Genomic DNA, 12,129 nt, shown 5'->3' with positions numbered 1-12,129 from the left:
ACTTGGGTCTTGTGGCCACCACCCATGGTCCCAAAGGGACCAGCCAGTATCTGTCTGTCTCCCTGCTGTGTTGGTCCCAGTCGTGTCTTTTTTGGAGGCTTACACCAGAAGCTCCAGTCGGACCTTCCTGGCCACAGTGAATCCCTGGTCTCAGAGCACAGGAGTTCCCTGAGCACCCTGACAAGTTCAGCTACAGATCCCCACATCTCCTAAGGCTTCAGAAGGGACCAGTTTCCTTGTGAAGGATCAGAAGAACCCCATGATGGTCCTACATGGAAAGGCAGCAAGTGTGCCTCAGCCCCAGGGCTGCCAAATCTTCTCCCTGCCTGCATACCCCTTGCAGACAGGCAGCTGTCTCACAGAAGCAGCATGCTGCTGGGTTATCAGTGTCCCTGGGCTCCCGGGATCTCCCAGCCTTGCGGAGCAAAGGTTTGTTTAATAAGGCTTTAGGAACCAGAGCTGCAGCAAGATGGTTCAGCAGATGGAGAAAAAAATGTAAGTTGGGCTCTGGGCTGCACTGAAAACAAAACAACAAATATTTCCTGGCAAGTACTTGGAAAGGTGATGTGGAAATCAATCCAGAGATGTAGCATTGTAGCTGATGAAGCTTTGACACTAAAGCTTTGCTGATAACCTCCAGCCTCCCCAATCCTGGCATGCCACCAGAGCACTGCTCCCCAGCAGCTTCTCCTTTGCACTTGCCAGCACAGGTCTCCTGTGTATCTCCATGCAAATAAAGATGCACTGAGGTCCTCACCTCTCGCTTGCAGGCCAGTCCTTGAGACGCTTCTTGATGATGCCTTTGGCTCACTCTTTTCTGCACTATTTCTTGTTCCTTCTGTCTTGCTCAGTGTGACTGTTTAGGTCTGAGTGGCCTCAGCACTGCTCAAACTCTGCCCCATCCAGCTCTGCAAAGCTCTGCAGTGGGTTCCCAAATGGAGGTCAAAGGAGACATCTTCCAGCTCCTCCCTTCCCATCCAGAGGGGGTGTAGCTTTAACTGTGTGAAGCATTAGAATGCTTTAAATACAGACCTGATAGGACTTTGGGTAAGGGTCAGTTTAGCTCTATAAAGGCTAAAGGAGGTGCTTGGTAAAGACCTCATCAGAGTTTTGTTCTCTTTTCAGTAACTCCTCTTTACACATTTCTCTTTCACCATCACCCCAACATCCAAACTCCTCTACTACTTTACTCTGGATTTTATAGTTTACCTGTGCTCTCTGTCCTCTACAGGACCACACAGATCCACTGAAGCCAAGCAGGGGATTTGTGCTGGTACAATCCCTGCTCATTCTGGGCCTCACTTCATTTCTTGCTTGCTCAGACCTTTGACTCTAAGGAGGAGCCCCCAGGCTCTTTTGGGAATTAAAAGGATCCTAGGGAGCACAAACAGACTGGGCAGGAAAATGTGGTCTGTGTTAGGTAGAGATTGGTGGGAAAATAAAGCCAAAAGTGTTTGGTGAATAAAACCAAGAACCAAGCATGTGGATCACATTCGGACAGCAGCTTGTCTTACAAAGCAAACCCTCTGCATTGTACCAGACCTGCTGTATAGGGTTAACACTCCTGGGGGAGTGACCCTGAACCTGACCCTAGGGGTCTTGGCCCCTCCTCAGGGGTGGGCCACACTCCAGGTGATGGTTAGCCCACTCCCCCCACTTCCTGTGGTATAAAAGACAGGAGTTCTCCTGTCTCTTCCTCTTTTTTTTTTCGCCCTCTTTCTCCCTACCTGCGTTCATGACCGCACACACACACTGATACTGCATACCAGCCACGAGGCAGAGACACCATCACACTACTCGGGTTGTATCCATCCCTGTTTTGTATTTTGCTGTTTTCCCTTCCTTATCCTTTGTAAACTCCCCTACCTCCAATCCTTTTTTTCTAAGTTATTGTTAAACTTTTCCTTTTTAACTTCCAAATCGAGTGAGATTGATTTATTGGGGGTGTCCCTACCTCTTATCTCTCTCCCTGTCTTTCGGGGAAAGGAGGGGGAGGAGGGGAGGGCACTCTATAAATTCTATAAATTGTCATTGGGTCTACCAAATTTATAAGAGTCTCTGGGAACTTGCATTTGAACCCAAGACACCTGCCTTCTGAGGCACAGTATTCACTTTTCACACTCCCTAGAAAATGGCCTTCATAGTAAGGAAAATGTCTGAGCTGCCATGGGCACAGGCTTCACTTTTCTGTTGTTATCATCAGAGTGGGATGTGCAGAAGAGATGCTCGAGGGTGCTGAACTAGTGGAGATCCTTTGTCATTACCGTGCACAGGATACCGAGTAATGGGCCAGCTACAAATGTGAGCTCATTTGGGCCTCCTGGCCTGGCTCTGGAGCTGTCACTCTGTTTCAGACTCAGATGCCATCTGGTCACTCCATGGGAAAGGCTGCGGCCATCTTCCCACCAAATACCAGTTGCAGCAGGAGCTGCATGCAGCAAGTGTCCATGCTGCCCTGGCTGTGATGGCACAGCATGAGGCCAGCTCCTTCCAAAGTAAAATCACCTTTTAAAAACATCTTCTCTTACAATGGGACACGCTCAACTGATCTTAGCCCAGAGTATCACTGGGATTTCCTTGCAGCTTTCCTCCCTTTTCAGATCCCCTGCTGCCCCTTCACAGAGGTGATTATTTGGACCAGAACTGACCATCCCACAGTCACAGCAAAGCCATTGGCCTGAGCCGTATCTGTTTGAGCACTCCAGATTCAGCAGATCTGCTTGGTTAATAGCTGGAGAGGTCTAGTGGGCACAGCAGACCTGGCCTTCCAAGAAAAAAGCCAGGCCAGGAGACCAGGAATGCCTGCTTCTAGGTTGAGCCAGACACTGATAGTTATCACGTACAAAGCATTTGTTAGCCACCAGCTGGGATTTCCACTGCACTGTCGTTTTGCTGAGCCTTAATGCATTTGTGCTCACGATCTCTGCTCCAGATATTTGAAATGCTTTAAAACCAAACGAGTCTGCATGAGTTGGCAAAAAGGCCACCTGCGAACCCAGAGTCGGGAGGCAAGGACACCCTTTTCCAGGATGCACTTCAGAAAGCATCATCAGTGCCCTGGGGCAGGGCATGCAGAGGCACAGATTACCAAGTTGGAAGGGACCTAAGGATCATCTGGTCCGAGCTTCCCTGGCACAAGCACGGTCTAGACAGGACGGCGCAACCCGCCCTGCAGCTGAATCTCGATAGCCAGCGCCGGCCCCGCTGCCCTCCGAGAGGCAAAGGATACTTAGAACACGGCTCATGGCAGTAGGAAGGAAATACGGCAGCAAAGGCAGTGCTTAATGAGCGTGAGCTTCGTTAATTAAAGACGATTAATAGTGAATAACGATGCTCACAAAGCAGGAGGCGCAGCGGCGCTTCGCGCACGTTAACAGAGCGATGAGAGTCCCGCCCTGGGGCAGGACCCCGGGCAGGATCTCCGGGCAGACCCCTCCCGGTGCCCCCCGGGGGTGTGGGCGATTATCTCATCCGCAGCCAATGAAGGCTGCCCGGCAGCCCCGCCCCGCCCGGGGCCGCTGTCGGCAGCGCTGCGCCAGGTGCGTGCCCGCGGGAGCGGCGAGGCCGGGGCGGGGAGCGGGAGCTGGGATGGGGGCAGGGCGGCGGGGGCCACGCCGCTCGCCTGCCGCCAGGGCCGGGGCGTGCTCGGCGCCTCACCCGCGCCTCCCCGCTGCCTGTTCCCCGGCGGCGCAGGGCGGCGGTGCGGGGCCATGAGCCGGCCGGAGGCCGAGCCCTGCTCCCGGGCGCTGGCGCAGGCCCGCGTCTACCTGGGGCAGCTGCGGAGCCGCGTCGCCGCCGTGGGCCCCGAGGGCGGCGGGCGGCGAGACTACCTGGTGGAGGCGGCGCGGCAGCTGAGGCTGGCGCTGGAGCGGGACGTCAGCGAGGACTACGAGGAGGCCTTCAACCACTACCAGAACGGCGTGGATGTGCTGCTCCGCGGCGTGCAGGGTGCGTAGGGCATCCGCGGAGGGTGGGGACTGGGGCATCCCTCCAGGGAACACGACCAGAGCCCGGGGCATCCTTCCGGGAAGAGTGAGACAGGGTATCCCTCCGGAGAGTGCGACTAGGGAACTGCAGTCGGGGGCCCAGGGCATCCCTAGCGGGAGAAGGGCGAGTGGACCAGAGCATCCCTCTGGGAGGAGCGATGAGGGGACTGGGGCACTCCTTTGGGGAGCAGGGCAGGCCACTCATGCCCACTCTGTGCTGACCGTAGTTGACCCGAACAAGGAGCGTCGAGAGGCCGTGAAGCGGAAGATCACGCAGTACTTGAGGCGTGCAGAGGAAATCTTCAACTGCCACCTCCAGCGGGCTGCAGGGGACGGCAACCCCACTGCCACGGTGAGAGGCTGGCATGGGTGGGATGGCAGTGGATCTGTGGCACTGGGAAGCTTTTTGGAGGGCACACATAAAGCAGCCATGGTGAGGGTCCTCGACTGCCTCTGGCAGATGCCATGGCAAGAGGGTGCAGAGAAAATGACAGACACATCAACTTCAGAGTGTTCTGGCATGCTGGTGGCTGTGAGAGAGCTGGCAGCTCTTCACTCTGCCTTGTCAAAGAGCTGAAGTGGGTCTAACTTGCCTGTGGCACACCCAGGGACCTCCAGGGTCCTTGCTGCTGGTCATTTTTGATGAGATTGAAGCCACTGTGGGGGACCACCTTGTCAGATATTAAGGATGTTACCTTTGCTGTCGCTGTTCCCATCTGGGTGGTAACCAAAGCTTGCTGCTTTGTGGGAAGCAGGTGGTTAATGAAGGGAGAGAGGACTCAGCCAGGGCAGAGTTGGGGCCTGGTGAGAAAGGTGAGGGCAGAAAGGCAGCTACCTTCCACACAAATCACCTTAGTGTTGGAAGCAGTCCAAGTCCAAATTTTGGAGTGATTTTACCTCTGCTGCAGGCACAAGCTTCCCCTGAAAACTTCAGAAACTCAGGAGCTGACCAAGAAAATGGTGCAGCTGAGGCAAGGAATCAAGTGTTGGACTGCTGTCTCTGGATGTTGGCCAGCCCAGCAGAACTGCTGGGACTTCTCCCATCCGCTGTCATGGATAGTAGCATCACTTGGTCCCTCATCCTCTTGTCTCACCACCTTGCAGGGTTACAGCAGCCTGCGCTTCAGGCCGATCAGGACGCTGAGCTCAGCAGTGGAGAACCTGAGACGATGTAAGGTTGTGGGAGTGATCGATAAGGTAATGATGTGATCTGGAACTGGTGGGGGGAGGCTGGGCCTGGACCATAGGGAGTGTAAACTGGAGGGTCCTGGCAGCTGGGGTGGAGGTGTTGGTGTCCAGCACACCTACCAGGGAACGTGAGGATATCTCTCCACACCATTCTCACCAAGGAAAATTTGCAGTTGAGGATGAAAGACCCTTTAGGAGTTAGTTGGGTAATCTGTTAACGTCCCCATTACTTTTGCTTACCAGAGCTCCCAAAATACTTGCAAGGAGGCTGCTGCATCCATTTCTTTCTCATGCACAAAATCATGCTTGACACCTAGGTGCCATGCTGGGGCACTCCTGTGTATAATCTAGACTTCGGATGAAGAGGAGCTATAAGCTGGGTGCATAAACCTATGAGTAGTTTGTGATCCTGGAGCTACAATGCCAGGCTTACAATCTCTATACACACACTGGCGTGTTGCTCTCCTCTGCCATTCACACATCTCAGTTTGTCAGGACTGATGTGGGCCTCAGTGGGCAGCCCAGTGCACCCCACAGAGCTCTGAAGGGCGGTGCGAAGCCCTTCGTCGTGAGCGAAGCAAAAGTGGTGTGTGACTCATCTCTTGGTTTAATTAAGTTTCTGCTCCCTGGCTGCATGGCTCTCTCACTGCTGACAACCTATGTTTTGGCTTCCCAGAGGAAGGGTTTGAGCACCACCATCTCCTCTAGCTGGGTGGGAGTTTTTTTCAGTTCCAGAATCTCTTTGAGTCATTCCTGTAGGCTGTGTGTTGGGGTGGGAGCAGTCGCTGCTTCTGACCACTGCTGTGTACGCTGCTCCCAGGTGCAGATTGTCCAGGATCCAGCCACTGGTGGGACCTTTATACTTAAGGTAGGTGTTTTCAGTTTCATCCACCTGTGTCTCTCTGTCATGCCAGAGCTGCTTTGTCCGAGCAGATGGCTGGGGTAGATGAGAGCACCAAAAAATAGGGCCACACAGATGTGCCAAAGGAGGTTCATTGTTCATAAAGCTTCTTTTGGATGCCTTGGCCATCTTCAGTGATCAGAACAGAGGTGATTCTCCATTGGGCATCTGTTTCTCTGCCTTGTAAGACAAGCCTCACACCCGTGTTACTCTGTGTCAACCTCTGAAACAGGTCACAGGTGACATGTGCTTAGTACAAGTCCTAAAGCATTTTTTCCAGTGTCCTTGAGACTAAAAGTAAAGGTTTTTATTAATCATAGAAGGAGGCCTTGGCATGAGAGGGAGAATTCCAGAGGGAGGAGGAAAGCGGGTTGGGATGGCAGGCTCCTGGCTGAAGGGAATAAAGGTAGTCATTGGAGAAGGCAACTGTTCTGGACCAGCAGTGTCCTCTGGGTGTCACTGTGCAGGTAGGGAATGCTCTGGCTTGTCACAACTGGGTGCTGGAGACTGACAGACCTCTCAGCAGTTCCCACAGAGACTTCCATTGCAGATGATGCAGGAGAGCAGTCATGAGGCTTGGCAGATGGCACGTTGCCTTTCTGTCTGGCCTCCTGCCCTGGGGATGCTAGGCTGCAGGCAGTTCAGGTCCCTGCCATGCTATAATATTTACCTGTACTCCACAGAGCCTCCCCAAATCCCACGTTGATACTCGTGAGCGACAGACCATCATCCCTCATGGGGTGCCCTTCATGGTCAAGCTCTTGTGCTACTATGTGAGTGAGGACTCCATCTTCCTCCACCTGGAGCACGTGCAGGGTGAGTGGGGACAGCATCGCCTCCTGTCCTTTAGAGTCCTGCTCTTATTCCCAACCTCCATTTCTTCAAAATATCACTTATGGTTCTGCTGCTGCTTCTTTGGAACTTGTTCTGATAGTGGCAGCAGAAGCTGTCTTCTGTCAAAGCTCTGAGACTTTGTGAAGCAGCTGCTGAGCTGTTTCGGGTGATTCTGAAGGTTTGATAAGAACTGACTGGGGAAGTAACCTAGAAATGGGCCTATGGAGACCTACAAGGAGAAAGAAGTTCTGTCTGAGGGTTTGTTATATGGAAACTAGCCTGAGGAAACGCTGAGTCCCATGGTCGTGCCTTCAAGTAAAGAGGTTGATGTGGTCCAGCATCTTGAAAAGAAAAACCTCTTCATTTTATTGACTTTGTTTGACCATGACAGGGAGGTGATGGAAAAAGAGAACCAAGTGAAACAGTTCACCTGGGTGCTGTAGAACAAAGCAATCTCTGATAAGTGTTTTATAAAGCATCTCTTTTGGTTAAAGAAGTCATACTAGATTCTAAGATCAGACTCAGAGGGGAGATGGAGAACCAGGGTGCAAAGGGTGGGGAGCACATTGGGGTTCAGGTACAACGGAGAGGCAAATTTGAGGTTTGTCTCAGATCTTGGTGAAGGAGTGTAACAAAGTGGAGGCTTGTCCCAAGGAGCTGCTTTGCTCTCTGTTGGTTGAATGGATGTGCAGGCAGCAGCTACTGGAGTCCAGCAATGACAAATGAAGGCTGCCCTGTGTTGTAGGATGAATTTGCAGAAAGCAGCTTGCAGCTGAATGTAGTGGGGCTGGGAAGCCCTTGGCAGCATGCTGTGGGCTCTAGGGCTTTGCTGCTCTGGCTCATCACTGACCCACAGGCTCTGTGCCTTGCTATGGGACCTCTCAGGCATCTCTGTCCCATGAGGAGGAAAAGTTCTTTGGGGAAAGTGGGTATGGCTGTGGGTGCAGTAGCATATGTGAAGGTGTGACTGACCTGTGACATGGAAGTGGTGAAGGATATTGTGCAGGGATGCTAAAGGAGGGAGGAAAAAGCCTTTCTTGGGATTAGGACCCAGGAGAGGTGTGGCATTGAGCATGGTGTGCCTGTAGGGCTGGGGAGGGTATTCTGCATGGACTCGAGCTCTGTGCCAGGGGCCATTAACAATGCTCAACTATGTCCCCACCATGTGGGCCTTGGCCTGTGCCTGAATGGGCCACATCCACAGTGGGGAAACTGGGAGTGCTTTCTGCCCCATCATTTGTGCTCTCTGCTTTCCAGGGGAGATGCTCTGGTCTCACCTCCGCTCCAGGTACTGTGTCCAGCAGGGCTCTGCCAGTTCAAACACTGTTCAAGCTCTGAGGGACCATGGCAGAGAGGACGGCGTGGGAAGCTCCCAGGGCAGCAGCCAAACCTCCATCTTCTCTGCTTGGACAGGCAGTGACCTCTCTAGCGCTGTGACCCACCGAGTACTGGGAAACGTTGGTGCCTCCCTCCCTCAGGACCCTGACCCCGTGGACCCTGGCCTGGGGAACCACTGCCAGCTTCACCTGGCTCCCGCTGGCAGCGTGAGGGCTGCACCTGGAAGGCAGGATCTAAGTGTGACACAGGCAGTATCTAGTGCTGTGGACCATGTTTCAGCAGCACCAGCCAAAGGTCCTGGCCACCTTACTAGCCAGGGCCTGGTCATCTACCCCAGGAACGCTCTAAGTAGTAGTAGTGCAGGCTGCGTGTTGGAGAGAGCAGCCTCTCAACGTGACTCCAGGCTGCCTCAGACACCTGCTCCCCTGCCGAAGACTGTGAGGGGGAGCTGCTCAGGGACAGGGCAGTCATTGTCTCAGCAAGTGTCTGAGGCCCCCTGGGCTTGCCCCCTCCTGACCTCAGGTCAGAGGCAGCTCCATGCAGGAGTTGCCCCATCTAGCTCTGGCATGCCCTGTGGGCCTGGCCCAGCAAGGGAGATCTCATGCGGAGGAAGGCTGACCTGTGGCAGGCTCAATGAGCAGCCACCATCAGGACAGTGCAAGGCTTTGGCTTCCTGTGGGCACAGCCAGAGAGCATGGGCTGTGAAGGAGGAGCAGGTGCAGCTGTGGGCAGCAGAAATCCTCTTGGCCTTAGAGGGACTTCACCAACAGGGTGTATTGTGCCGGGACCTCAACCCCAGGAACTTGCTGCTCGATGCAGGCGGTAGGTAGCGCCCCAGGTTGGGGCCTAGAGAAGGAGGAGGTTGGCCTTTTGCCTGGGAAACTGCTGTTAGTGCCATGTCCAAGAGACATGCACTTTCTTGAGTTTGCTTTGGAGGACAGTGGGAGTCTGGGGAAGTTTGGGTGTTTATGAGCCCAAAAGTGGCCTCAGGATTTCCTAGTGGTTATTGCAAGAGTTGGCTCTGCAGTAGGAGGAGAGTCAGGGGCCAAAGCCACAGGAATGTTTGATCCATGTGGGTGCTGGCTGGCTGGGAAATCCCAGCACCGGGAAGCTGAGACCAGCTCAACTGTGCCTGAGGTTGGTGGGACTGCAGTTTTCCTCTGATTGTAGTTATTGCCTGCTGGGGTGTTCTGGAGCCATTCCACATCTTCGAGCCATGGGCACCACTGTCAGTGCAAGCCAAGTGAAAGTCCCTGCTCAGCTGGCAACATCTGGGGAAAACTGGAGAGGTACAAACTGCTTAGGAAAAGAGAGCAGAGAGCTTTGCTAACCTTCCTCACTTAAAACCTGCTTCTTTCCTCACTATAGCCTGAGGCTGAAGCCCACCTAATGTTCTCACCAGCTATGAGTGCCTGCTGGGCATCTTGAGCAAGCCCTGGGGGGCCGGGCAGTGTGCAGCGCCAGGGGATGCACAGTGCCTCTGCACTCAGGCACGGCAGGGACCCAGCGATCTGGCTGTTCCCAGCTGCAGGCTGGCTTGGCTTTGTGCTCTGACCTCAGTCCCTGCCTTTGCGCTAATCTCCCTGCTTTGGGCTCTGGTGCTGCTCTACAGGTCATGTTCGTCTCACTTTCTTTGGCCAGTGGACAGAGGTGGAGCCCCACTGCTGCAGCCAGGCACAGGAAGAGATGTACAGTGCCCCAGGTAAGGGATGTGTCCCCTGCCTTCTCCTGTCCTCTGCCCAGAGCCACTGACCAGGGGAGAGGCAACTTCTGCAGGCAGTGAGATGTGCACAGCATGGTATGGCCGATGGTGCTCCCTGCCTCCAGCTCTAATGCCTCTCTGGCTCTTTCTGCAGAAGTGGGAGGAATCATGGAGCCCACCGAAGCAGCTGACTGCTGGAGCTTTGGCTCTCTCTTGTATGAGTTGCTGACAGGAGTGGTAAGAGGCAGAAGAGCTGTACAAGGAGTGGGGGAGGAGAAGGTGACACTATAGTGCAAGGGCTGTCTGCCATGCAGGGGCTTGGAGGGTGCCTTGTCCTGCTGGCATCTCAGTGCTGTGCAAGGTTGCTTCAGGCACGTGATTTCTAGTGCCTGTTCATGAGCTCTGTGTGTTTGGGCCCCAGGGTTTAAATCCTGCCATGTAGGGCTTGGGGATGTGTAGCACTGAAGACTGAGCAGGGTTCTTCTACTTTCCTTGCTGTCTTTGCTCACCCTCACTCTTTGCCTCCTGTAGCCACTGTCCCAGAATCACCCTTCAGGGATTCAACCTCACACCCAGCTCCATCTGCCAGAGGGGCTCAGCCTGGCTGCTACGTCACTGCTTACTGAGGTGAGGGCCTCAAGTGGATGGGAAGGAGGATAGGGCTAAGTTCGGGGAAAGGCAGGGTCCAGCTTGGGTAACTTTTCCAGTGTCCCCATCTCCCTATCCTGCTGTCCCATCCCCTTTCTCCACAGCTCCTGCAGTACAACCCAAAGCGGCGCTTGGGGTCTGGAGATGGTGGCATGGCGAAGCTGAAGTCTCACTCCTTCTTCAGCACCATCCCATGGAACAAGCTGGTGGGCTAGGCCGGCTGTCCTTCCCCCAGGAAGCTGGGCGTGCAACCACTCTCCCTACCACTTGTCCCTAGGTGGCAGTGGCAGCTCAGCCTCCTGGCAGAGATACGCCTGGAAGGGTTGCCCCAGGGTGGGCTATGCATGAGGTTTTGCACCCTTACATGTTCTGTCCCTGCTTGTGGTCGTTGGTGTCTCCAAGGGAGGCAACTGTGATCTGGACCAGGCTGTCCTCTCCTCTAGCTTGTCCCTGGGTAGGAGAGCTGAGGTTCCCACCTTCAGGGAGAGGCTGTGATCCCCTTCTGTTATGTCCCTTGCTCAGCTACAGTGACCCCTCTGCTCTGTTATTTTTTGTGGTTTCCAGGCCTGCCTGGCTGGTGCCAGAGCCTGAGGTCTGTGCCCATCCCTCTGTTGTGGGGGCACGACAAGAGGGAGCACTCTGCTCTTCTTCCTACCTGCTGAGAAAAATAAATGGTTCATCACTGCTTGCAGAAGTGCCCTTTTGTTTCTGACCTGGACAACTTGGGTCTGGGCCAAGTGAGAGAAAGCCCCAGATCCATTTCTCAAACTTGCCTAGGAGCCCTGAGCCTGGTGTCATTCACCACCTGTAGGTGCCCTGCAGCCAAACCCCAGAAAGTAGCACCCAGCTCCTGCCTTAAGGCCTCTTGGGCCAGCACTGGCAGGCATCTGCAGCTCAGCCTCTGGGAGAACACACTGAGCACCTGTGTTTCCTTTCAGCCTTGATTTCTGGCACTGTTATGCATTCTGGCTCCAGCCTCGTGTGCCTGGAAGCTCCTTCCTGCTAGCAGGGCTGCAGCCCCACTGCCTTTGTTTTGTGCTTTGAGCACAGGCATCTCTGTTAGACTAAACAGCATGAACTCTGAGAGCCAGCACAGGTGGCAGGACAAGAGTAAATACAACCCAGGATGGAAGAAAAAGCAGCATGAACAAGAGGTATCTGCTAAGAGCCCAGTGCAGAGGCTGCTGTGCTCATTTGTGCAAGCCAAAGCCAGAGGCTGAATGGCAGCAGGGCAGTTTTGCCTGCTCCCGGCACTCTGTCCAATTGCTCGCTCGTCCACCATCACCAGTGACCCTCTTCTGTGGCTGATGCCAGCACCTCTTGGCAGCAACAGCTGCCCCCTGTGCCCTTATGACTCCAGCCAGAAGGAAGCAGAGCCCAGCAGATAGTGCTCCCACCCTGGCAACTGCTGTGAAGGGGCTAGAGGACTCACAAGGAAGCTGACCACTAATGCCACAGCAGGCCAGAGAACAGGAGCAGCTCAGCCTGAGGCGTTCTACTCTGTAGAGCAGCCTGAAGTGGCTGCATCCTTC

General features: G+C 54.4%; 1 protein-coding gene across 2 annotated transcripts; it reads left to right on the top strand.

Annotated features, from left to right (window-relative positions):
- The first annotated feature begins 3,545 nt into the window (after nucleotides 1-3,545).
- Nucleotides 3,546-11,291, top strand: RPS6KL1 (ribosomal protein S6 kinase like 1). 2 transcript variants are annotated; one of them, XM_064149743.1, is made up of 10 exons: nucleotides 3,546-3,948; nucleotides 4,214-4,338; nucleotides 5,091-5,183; nucleotides 5,995-6,042; nucleotides 6,759-6,891; nucleotides 8,167-8,541; nucleotides 9,860-9,949; nucleotides 10,104-10,186; nucleotides 10,481-10,576; nucleotides 10,702-11,291. In XM_064149743.1, the coding sequence occupies exons 1-10, from the start codon at nucleotides 3,711-3,713 to the stop codon at nucleotides 10,810-10,812; spliced, it is 1,392 nt and encodes a 463-aa protein (XP_064005813.1). In that variant the 5' UTR covers nucleotides 3,546-3,710; the 3' UTR covers nucleotides 10,813-11,291. The 2 variants fall into 2 exon arrangements, with proteins under 2 accessions (XP_064005813.1, XP_064005806.1); XM_064149736.1 differs by having other exon boundaries at nucleotides 3,599-3,948; nucleotides 8,167-9,069.
- Nucleotides 11,292-12,129: the final 838 nt, after the last annotated feature.

Source organism: Pogoniulus pusillus, chromosome 1 (genome assembly GCF_015220805.1).
Source record: "Pogoniulus pusillus isolate bPogPus1 chromosome 1, bPogPus1.pri, whole genome shotgun sequence".
Lineage (NCBI taxonomy): Eukaryota > Metazoa > Chordata > Aves > Piciformes > Lybiidae > Pogoniulus > Pogoniulus pusillus.
The sequence above is the reverse complement of the archived record's forward strand: the minus strand, read 5'-3'. Positions and strand labels throughout refer to the sequence as shown.